Source organism: Anguilla anguilla, chromosome 12 (genome assembly GCF_013347855.1).
Source record: "Anguilla anguilla isolate fAngAng1 chromosome 12, fAngAng1.pri, whole genome shotgun sequence".
NCBI classification, from domain to species: Eukaryota; Metazoa; Chordata; class Actinopteri; order Anguilliformes; family Anguillidae; genus Anguilla; species Anguilla anguilla.
Genome location: NC_049212.1, coordinates 36,164,545 through 36,174,544, shown reverse-complemented (window position 1 = coordinate 36,174,544; position 10,000 = coordinate 36,164,545). Strand labels below are relative to the sequence as shown.

General features: G+C 53.3%; 1 protein-coding gene across 10 annotated transcripts in view; it reads left to right on the top strand.

Annotated features, from left to right (window-relative positions):
• The window catches only part of frya (furry homolog a (Drosophila)), a 110,812-nt gene that overhangs the window by 87,001 nt on the left and 13,811 nt on the right, over nt 1–10,000 (top strand). For all 10 annotated transcript variants that reach the window (XM_035384019.1, XM_035384020.1, XM_035384013.1 and 7 more), the window contains exons 41-50: nt 354–475; nt 1,285–1,472; nt 2,084–2,178; nt 2,305–2,915; nt 3,586–3,683; nt 4,002–4,172; nt 4,310–4,450; nt 5,667–5,846; nt 8,662–8,826; nt 9,310–9,384. In XM_035384019.1, coding sequence (XP_035239910.1) covers nt 354–475; nt 1,285–1,472; nt 2,084–2,178; nt 2,305–2,915; nt 3,586–3,683; nt 4,002–4,172; nt 4,310–4,450; nt 5,667–5,846; nt 8,662–8,826; nt 9,310–9,384 — 1,846 coding nt within the window. The remainder of the gene's footprint in view (nt 1–353; nt 476–1,284; nt 1,473–2,083; nt 2,179–2,304; nt 2,916–3,585; nt 3,684–4,001; nt 4,173–4,309; nt 4,451–5,666; nt 5,847–8,661; nt 8,827–9,309; nt 9,385–10,000) is intronic.

The window sequence follows — 10,000 nt, the reverse complement described above, 5'->3', positions numbered from 1 at the left end:
CTTTTTTTGTATGAATTCATTTTACATCAAGCAAGCAGTACATTGCCACACCAGAGTCATTATTTCAAAACAAGCGTTGTGTAACTTGCCTGTACTTTGCCTATACTGATTTGCATGCCATATAGGGTGATTTAGAGGGAGCTGGGAACTCTCAGTGACCCTCTCTTGCCCAGTGAGACATGCAAACGTACAGTATTTCCCAGAATCCAGTTCTGTGCTGCAGACGGGTTAGAGGTCGCGCACCTCCTTTTTTTTGTGGGTGGTTGAGTGTGGCTGAAGCTGTGCTACCCCGCTAACCCCCCCTGCTGGGCGTGGTGAAACAGTGCATGGTGTACTGTGATGTCATTGCTCAGGGCCTTCGGTCCCCTGTGGTGCCACGAGGACATCTCCCTGAGAAACCAGAGCTCCAGGAGCACCGAGCGGCTGGCCAGCTTCCTGCGCCACGTGGTGTCCGTGTTCAGGGAGTCCAAATCAGGTGACTGCTCCCCCCACCCCCACACCACCCTCACCCCGCACACTCCCACGCGGTCACTATTGCCCACTGTTGGCCAGAGACAGCTGCTTTACCCAATCATTCTGCACCATGTGCGGGTCTATTGCAACAAGAACAGCTGTATTATTTAAATTGTGACAGGAGAGTGTATTGATTTGATTACTTATTTTGACATACACTGCCTATGGCCTGAAATTAATCGCCAGTTGTCCTTAACCTGAACTTTACTGCAAAATAAACTGCTTTACCTTCACAAGCACAGTTTGATGACGACAGAAATCTCCAAAACATTAAAGGGAATTTTACTATTTGGCTTTTTGCAGTGGGTAACATTGTATTGCATATATTTGTAAGTCAAAGTAAGAGACAAAAATTGATTGAATCTGGTCCCACAGAACAGGATGTACAGTATGTACAGCATGGGTTCCCAGCCCTGTTCTTGGAGATCTACCAACCTTTAGGTTTTCACTCCAACCCTAACAAAGCGCACCTTGTTCCGCAGGTAGAGATCTCATTGAAATGCTAATTAGGTGTGCCTGATTAGGGTTGAGATGAAACCCTGCAAGACGGTAGATGCCTCCTCCACCTCTGAAACGATCTCTCTCTCTCCCTCTCTCCCCCCTCTCTCTCTCTCTCTCCCTCCCCTCCCCCCCCTCCCCCCCCCTCTCTCTCCCCCCCTCTCCCCCCTTCCCCCTCTCCCCCCTCTCTCTCTCCCTCCCTCTCTCTCTCTCTCTCTCTCCCCTCTCTCCCTCCCCCCCCTCTCCCTCTCTTTCTCCCCCCCCCTCTCTCAGAGCTGTACCTGGAGAGGCAGCTCAGTGATGTGGCCCTGCAGACGGCCCTCTGCAGCTCGTCCCGTCACTACGCCGGGCGCTCCTTCCAGATCTTCCGCGCGCTCCGCCAGCCCGTCTGCGCCCACGCCGTCTCCGACCTGCTGTCCCGCCTGGTGGAGGTGGTGGGCGAGCACGGGGACGAGGTGCAGGTAAACGCACCTGTGTGTGTGTGTACTGTATCTGTGTGTGTGTGTGTGTGAGTGTGTGAGTGTGTGTCCGTGTGTGTGTGTGTGTTTGTGTATCTGTGTGTGTGTGTGTGCGTGTGTGCGTGTGTCTGTGTGTGTGTGTCTGTCTGTGTTTGTGTGTGTGTGTGTGTGTACTGTATCTGTGTGTGTGTGTGTGAGTGTGTGTGTGTGTCTGTGTGTGTGTCTGTCTGTGTTTGTGTGTGTTTGTGTGTGTGTGTGTGTGTGCGTGTGTGTCTGTGTGTGAGTGTGTGTGTGCTGTATGTGTGTGAATGGGTGTGCGTGTGTGTGTGTGTGTGTGTGTGCATGCGAATGTGTGTCTGAAAGGGATGAAGAGAGAGGTAGAAGAAGGGAGGGAGAGAGAGTGTGTGAGTGTGTGTGTGTGCGAATGTGTGTCTGAAAGGGATGAAGAGAGAGGTAGAAGAAGGAAGGGAGAGAGAGTGTGTGAGTGTGTGTGTGTGCGAATGTGTGTCTGAAAGGGATGAAGAGCGACGTAGAAGAAGGGAGGGAGAGACTGAGAAGGGGAGAGAACAGGAGGGAATCAGAAGTGTGTGTAACAGTTGCTCCCTCCTCTCCAGGGCTATGTGATGGAGGTGCTGCTCACGCTGGAGTCTGCGGTGGACAACCTGGCCGAATGCCTTAAGAACAGCGACCAGGTGGTTGTGCTAACCAGGTGCGTTTGATCAGGAGATCACACAGGCGCTCAATCAATCAATCAATCGAGAATGTACTCCGTTGAGTTTCTGTTTCCACTACCAAGTCACGGACCGTACGTTGTAACATTGTGTGTTGTAACCAGGGCAACGTCGCCAGACTTCCTGACCAACGGGAAGCTGACGTCGAACAGGAAGAGCACGGGGCAGCTCAACGTGCCCCAGGGGGCGGGCGGGGGCGCGGGCGCGGGCGCGGGCGAGCGCAGCCGCCACCAGAGGAGCTACTCCGTGCCCAAGAAGTTCGGCGAGGCGGACCGGTCCTCGGACCTGCCCCGCAGCGCCACGCTGGACCGGATCCAGGCGTGCGCGCAGCTGGGCGGCCTGGCCAAGCCCGGCAGCCCCGGCTCCTCCAGGGACAGCGTGGCCGACCCCGCCAACGCCAACCACCCCGCCAACCTGCTGGCCACCATCTTCTGGGTGGCGGTGTCGCTGATGGAGTCGGACTTCGAGTTCGAGTACCAGATGTCGCTGCGGCTGCTGCACAAGCTGCTGGCCCACCTGCCCCTGGACCGGCCGGAGAACCGGGAGCGGCTGGAGAAGCTGCGCGCGCAGCTCAAGTGGACCGGCTTCTGCGGGCTCCAGCAGCTGCTGCTGAAGGGCTTCACCTCCGTGCCCACGGTCGACCTCACCCTGCAGCTCTTCTGCCGGCTCACGCCCGTGTCCCGTGTGCCCGTGGTGGACACCACTCAGGCCATAGGTACGGCACGGTGCCCGAAAACTGCCCTGCCCGGGAAGGGGGGGAGGGGCGGGGGAGAACTTCGCTGACATCATCACGTACGCTACTGCACCCCAACACCCCCCAACGTGGGAAACAAGGATACCTGTTCCTGGGTCTATTCATCATATTAATCGATATGTGTTAAAAGCTACCGCCAGGCACAACATAGGATTTTCACAGGGGAGAGTAGGCATGCAAAACAGACTTTCTGAGAAGGGCAAGTCAGACATAAATGCTAGAGGATAAACAGGAAATGGAAGTTTTTTTTTTAATGTCCATTTTATTTATATAGCGCTATATTTACATGACTCGCTGTTTATACAAAGTGTAAACCACAAAGACCACACAGGAGATCCAACTTGGACACGTTAAGACGTAGACATGTGAAAAATATGTTTTTTTTCATGATAAAGAGGTCAAGTAAGACATAAGTGAGACTGTGATGGGCTGTGGGGTGAAATTCCCAGGCCTAGGACAGAATTTTCTCTGTGTGCATCATTCAATAAAATTTACCATAAGTTCACAGACCCCCCCGCCCCCCCCATCCTCCAGAGTCCGGGACAACATACCCAGTTGTCCTCCCTTGATGGCGGCCCATAATAACCTCTGCCATTTTAACCTCTGTTCTTTTTTTTGTTCTTTATTTCAGGTTTTCCTCTGAATGTATTGTGTCTGCTCCCTCATCTGGTCCAGAACTTTGACTGCCCCACTCCGTTCTGTAAGGACGTGGCCGAGAGAATAGCACAGGTTTGTCTCTTTAGTGGTTAGCTTCATTGTGACTGGCCCTATTAACCCTTTAACCCTTTAAGGTGTAAGGTCACAAATGTGTGATTAGAATGTTCTAAGTTGAACACCATAATGCTGATGTCACAATCACTATTGGTAACTGGAAGCAATCAAGTTCTAGAACATTGACATAGAACTTTGAGGAAACATTCCAAACAATCTACTGTTCAAATGATTAATTCTGATATTCCCAGAAAGTACACAAAGCACAATTAATAAATTGCTGTTTAGGTGACTGGGAGCGGATTTTGAGCTTCTCTTCTTGTTTGACCGGCCTAGGTGTGCCTAGAAGAGAAGAACACCAAGCTGTCCAACCTGGCCCACGTGATGACCCTGTTCAAAACGCACTCCTATACCCGCGACTCCTTCTCCTGGGTCAGCGTCGTGTGCCGCTACCTGCACGAGGCCTTCTCCGACATCACCCTCAGCATGGTCACCTACATGGCCGAGGTGAGCGTTAGCGCTGTCAGCGCAGTTAGCGATGCTGTACGCTAGCAGCGCTGCTCTCGCAGTTCCGTGATGCGTACACCCCGAGCGTACGCCACACTGACGGCTCTCTCCATGCTTGGGGCTCTACCTGTTAACAGCTACTGGAGAAGGGCCTTCCCAGCATGCAGCAGTCCCTCCTGCAGATTATCTACAGCCTCCTGAGTCACATGGACCTCAGCGAGATCCAGGTCAAGCCCTTCAACATGGAAGTGCTGAAGACCATCGAGAAATTTGTCCAGGTGAGATGTGCGCTCCTCAAAGGTGGAGACAGATTTGTCTTCCTGTTTTTGGGGGTGGGTGGGGTTGGAAAATAAGCGCCCCTGACCTTTCTTGTCCCACTGTAAATGATGCCCCTGCTTAATTAGGATCAAAAATATTTATTCATCGATATCAAGTCCCTCCAAAATTGAAATCTAAACCGTTGCCTATCATTATTAAGACAGAGCAGCTGGAGAGCTCGAGCCAGAACGCTCAGAAAAAGGTGCAAAACAGACCTGCAGTGTCTGCTGGGAAGGTTTCTGCGGTCGGAGGGCAGGAATCCGAGGCTGGCATGGAGCTGCTGGCTCGAATCCAGATTACATAATCAGCATCGTAAACAGGGATCAGCCTCAGCCAATTAAAACGCTTTGATTTTGTGTGCGACTGCGAGGAACGCGTCACTGTGGTATATACTGCCAGGTAATACGGGCGTGGCGGCCGAAAAGAGGAACTCGGAAACGAGGTCCTGTTGTGCTTTTTATGGTTGCTTGTCTTGCTTTTTAAAGCAGATTTAGTGACCTCTCTTTCCAAATTTTTTTTTTTTTGTCTTTTCCCGAAAACACGTGACCTGGCTGTCCGAGCGATACGCTGCGAGGCGCGCCCCGCGCTGCTCTGTAAACAGCGCGGCCGTTTTTGGCTGCGTTTCCCCCGGTAGCTGAGGTGTTCTGCTCAATCTCACAGTGACCGCGCTCTCGGCCCCCCCCGCTTCCTCTTAGCGCACGCTTGTTTTACGGGAGCGCCACTCAGCCGCCGCTGTCTTAAGGAGAGCAGACGCTGCGCACTCTGGCTCACGTTATAAACGGTCTGCAGTAAAAGGCACGGGGTACGTATGTTACGTAAGACGCTGCCTCGAGAGGTCACGCTTTTTTTTTAAACAACATGTCAGTCTGTATTTCAGCTTACACAAGTTCTTTTTGCTTTTTCTGTGTGTGTGTGTGTGCGCATGTGTTTGTGTGTGTGTGTGTGTATGCATTTGTGGGTGTGTGTGTGTGTGTGTATCCGAATTAATGGATTTGTGTGTTATGTGGACGTGTGTGGTGTGTGTATGTGTGTGTGTGTGTGTGTGTGTGCGCGCGTGTGTTTGTGTGTGTGTGTGCGTATGCGTGTGTGTGTGTGCGCGTGTGTGTGTGTGTGTGTGTGTGTGCGCGTGTGTGTGTGTGTGTACGTGTGTGTGTGCATGCGCGCCTGGCATTCCAGACGGTGCATTGGAAGGAAGCCCTCGGCATCCTGAAGCTGGTGGTTTCCCGGTCTGCCAGCCTGGTCCTGCCGTCCTACCCGCACAGCGACCTGTCCTACCTGGACATCGGCCGCGTGTGGGACAGCTCCTCCAAGGCCCTGCCCGGGAAGACCCTGGACTTCCACTTCGACATCTCTGAGGTAGGACCCCTCACTCCCTCTCTCTTCTCTGCCTTTCTGTCTCTCTCCTCTCCCTCTCTCTCCCTCTCTCTTTCTCTCTCCTTTCTCTCTCTCTTTCTCTCACTCCTCTCCTTCTTTCTCGCTCTCTCTCTCACTCCTCTCCCTCGCTCTGTCTCTCTCCTCTCCCTCTCTCTTTCTCTCCCTCTCTCTCTCCTCTCCCTCTCTCATTCTCTCTCTGAGTGCCCTGTGCCTCAGGGTCTGCATAGAGCACTCTGTGCTGTGTTGGAGAGGGGTATTAAAAGGAAACGACCAAACAACTGGGTTTGTTTTTCCCTCTGCTGGGCGTGGTGTTATTTGTGTGTGTGTGTGTGTGTGTGTGTGTGAAAAGAATAATAAAACTCTGAAGGGAATAATTTGGGAACTTTGTTTGAACTCGCAGATTGATAACTGATAGCGTGTTTTTTGGAGCAGATCTAAAAGAACTTTCTTCTGAGGGAAAAGATGCGGGAGACGCAGACTTGTGAATGTGTGGGAACCGAACACTGAGCTATTTGTGTGGTTTTAAGAATTCCAGGAAATGATGTCATCTGCGCTGCAGCCCTTTTGTATCTGAGTCAGTGACAGTTCAGACAGGGCTGGGGTGGGAACCAGCCAAAACATTACAGCTACTGAAGAAGCGCGAGCCCACCTCCCGCTGCTGTGGAAGACCACCTCCGCTGTATGTTTTTTTGGAAGCCGAAATTTGAAAAGGGCAGGAGGGCGTCAGAGGGCAGACGGGTTCTGTGTGGCTTGGCGCTAGTGGGCGGAACTGGAGGGAACGTTGGCTTCAGGGGGTTCCTCCCTGCTGGTGAGCAGGGATACGGAAAACACGACTTCCTGTCTCCCGGCCAACGCAGGCATGAGGGAGGAGCGTGATGAGGGAGTAGAGCGATGAGGGAGGAGCGTGATGAGGGAGTAGCAGGATGAGGGAGTAGAGAGATGAGGGAGGAGCAGGATGAGGGAGGAGCACGATGAGTAGCGCAATGAGGGAGTAGGGCGATGAGGGAGTAGCAGGATGAGGGAGTAGCGCGATGAGGGAGTAGCAGGATGAGGGAGTAGCGCGATGAGGGAGTAGCAGGATGAGGGAGTAGCTCGATGAGGGAGTAGCAGGATGAGGGAGTAGCGCGATGAGGAGGTAGCAGAATGAGGGAGTAGCGTGATGAGGGAGTAGCAGGATGAGGGAGTAGCAGGATGAGGGAGTAGCAGGGTGAGCGAGTAGCAGGATGAGGGAGTAGCAGGATGAGGGAGTAGCACGATGAGGGAGTAGCAGGATGAGGGAGTAGCACGATGAGGGAGTAGCACGATGAGGGAGTAGCAGGATGAGGGAGTAGCACGATGAGGGAGTAGCAGGATGAGGGAGTAGCACGATGAGGGAGTAGCACGATGAGGGAGTAGCAGGATGAGGGAGTAGCAGGATGAGGGAGTAGCAGGGTGAGGGAGTAGCAGGGTGAGGGAGTAGCAGGATGAGGGAGTAGCAGGGTGAGGGAGTAGCAGGGTGAGGGAGTAGCAGGGTGAGGGAGTAGCAGGGTGAGGGAGTAGCAGGATGAGGGAGTAGCAGGATGTGGGAGTAGCAGGATGAGGGAGTTGCTTGCTGAGGGAGGAGCAGGATGAGGGAGTAGCAGGATGAGGGAGGAGCACGATGAGTAGCGCAATGAGGGAGTAGCGTGATGAGGGAGTAGGGCGATGAGGGAGTAGCGTGATGAGGGAGTTGCTTGCTGAGGGAGTAGCAGGATGAGGGAGTAGCAGGATGAGGGAGTAGCAGGGTGAGGGAGTAGCAGGGTGAGGGAGTAGCAGGGTGAGGGAGTAGCAGGATGAGGGAGTAGCAGGATGTGGGAGTAGCAGGATGAGGGAGTTGCTTGCTGAGGGAGTAGCAGGATGAGGGAGTAGCAGGGTGAGGGAGTAGCAGGGTGAGGGAGTAGCAGGGTGAGGGAGTAGCAGGATGAGGGAGTAGCAGGATGTGGGAGTAGCAGGATGAGGGAGTTGCTTGCTGAGGGAGTAGCAGGATGAGGGAGTTGCTTGCTGAGGGAGGAGCAGGATGAGGGAGTAGCAGGATGAGGGAGGAGCACGATGAGTAGCGCAATGAGGGAGTAGCGTGATGAGGGAGTAGGGCGATGAGGGAGTAGCGTGATGAGGGAGTTGCTTGCTGAGGGAGTAGCAGGATGAGGGAGTTGCTTGCTGAGGGAGTAGCAGGATGAGGGAGGAGCAGGATGAGGGAGTAGCAGGATGAGGGAGTAGCAGGGTGAGGGAGTAGCAGGATGAGTGAGTAGCAGGATGAGGGAGTAGCAGGATGAGGGAGTAGCAGGATGAGGGAGTAGCAGGATGAGTGAGTAGTCTCTCTCTCTCTGTGTGTGTGTGTGTGTGTGGAACGAGCCTCACCCCGTGCGAAAGAGAGGGCTGGAAGTGAAACCGCCCGCATGAGGACGTGAGCGTGGGGGCGGGGTTAGACGCTGGGCGTGTCCCAGCATCTCATTCCCTGTGTGACTCACCGCGGCACTCTTTGTGTGTGTGTGGGTGTGTGTGTGGGTGCGTGCGTGTGTGCGTGTGGGTGTGTCTGTGTGTGTGTGGGTGCGTGCGTGCATGCATGTGTGCGTGTGGGTGTGTCTGTGTGTGTGTTTGTGTGTGCGTGCATGCATGTGTGTGTGTGTGTGTGTGTGTGTGTGTGCGTGTGGGTGCGTGTGTGTGTGGGTGTGTGCGTGTGGGTGTGTGCGTGTGGGTGTGTGGGTGCGTGCGTGTGTGCGTGTGTGTGTGTGTGTGTGTGGGTGTGTGTGTGCGTGCATGTGTGTTCTCTCCCTGGCAGACGCCCGTAATCGGCAGGCGTTATGATGACCTGCAGGGCTCCCCCGGGCGGGACGGTAAGACCCGGGCCCTAGCGGTCACCCGCAGCACCTCCTCCGCCTCCTCCGGCTCCACCTCCAACAACATCCTGGTGCCCATCAGCTGGAAGAGGCCACAGCTCTCCCAGGTGAGGATCGCTTGGGTGGCTCCTGAACCTTCTCAGAGTGGTACCTTTGACAAGGGCAGGCAGTGGTAACAGACTCAGTATAAAAACAGAATAACATGAATGTTCAATACAGCACATCCGACTAAATCTCATGAGGATGCATGTTCTCTAAGCTGCCTCTTGCTGTGACGAGTGCTTGAATTGTTGAGGCTAGTTCTGTTAGTGCACAGTCTGGAAATTGTCCAGAGAACTCTTTAAGCTGATTTTAGAAGCCATTTCTTTAAACGATTCTGCTGTTTTATGATGGGATACGTTTTTGCCAACAGTGTAAACAGCAGTCCAGGGAGAACTCGTTTTTATTGTTTTGTATTTTAAATACTGAGTTGTTTTCTCATTGTGCATTGCTAATTGGGTCGACATTCTCTCCCGGTTATGTGCAAAGCATAAATATTGTTTATGCTCATTGCTGAGACAAACAGTTTCCCACCTCCTCTCTCTCTGCAGAAGAGAACTCGCGAAAAACTGGTGAACGTGCTGTCTCTGTGTGGACAGGAAGTGGGACTCACCAAAAACCCCTCGGTGAGTGAGCTTTTCTACGCACGACGGTTGAGAACACAGGAAGTAATGCTCATCGCTGACCATATTAGGCCAGCGGCTTTCCTGGGGTGGACAGCTGGAGGGTTTAGTGACGTGCACCACCTGTTGGTGCTACTAACGCTCGGGCTTACTCCACTAACCGAATGAAATGAGAAAAAAGCTTTGCGGTAAATGGCGGTATTTGGTGTGGATTTTATTCGACGGTGAGCGTGCTCGACCTCCGTGTGTCACTCAACACCCCCCATTGCCGAAACACTGAGCTGGACTTAGCGGAGTGCTTTCACAGGCCCGCCGTCAGCGTAGTCGTAGCGGTAAAACCGAGCATGCTGGGATATTGGGAAGCCGAGGGGAGGTCAGACTGAGTAACTTCGTGGTGACAGATGAACCTGAAATAAACTGAAGAGACCCTCCAGTGGAACTGAGTCCCCGTATGGGAGCCATTATGCAAACAAAGTGACGTCAGGCGTAGATTGGGTGACCTGGTTGTGAGAGTTCTGGAATGCGGCGCTAAGTAGCTCTTGTTATTACACCCTTGCATGTCAGATCCCTCCCTTAAACCTCCATGTGATGTGTCAGTGATGTGTCAGTGATGTGTCAG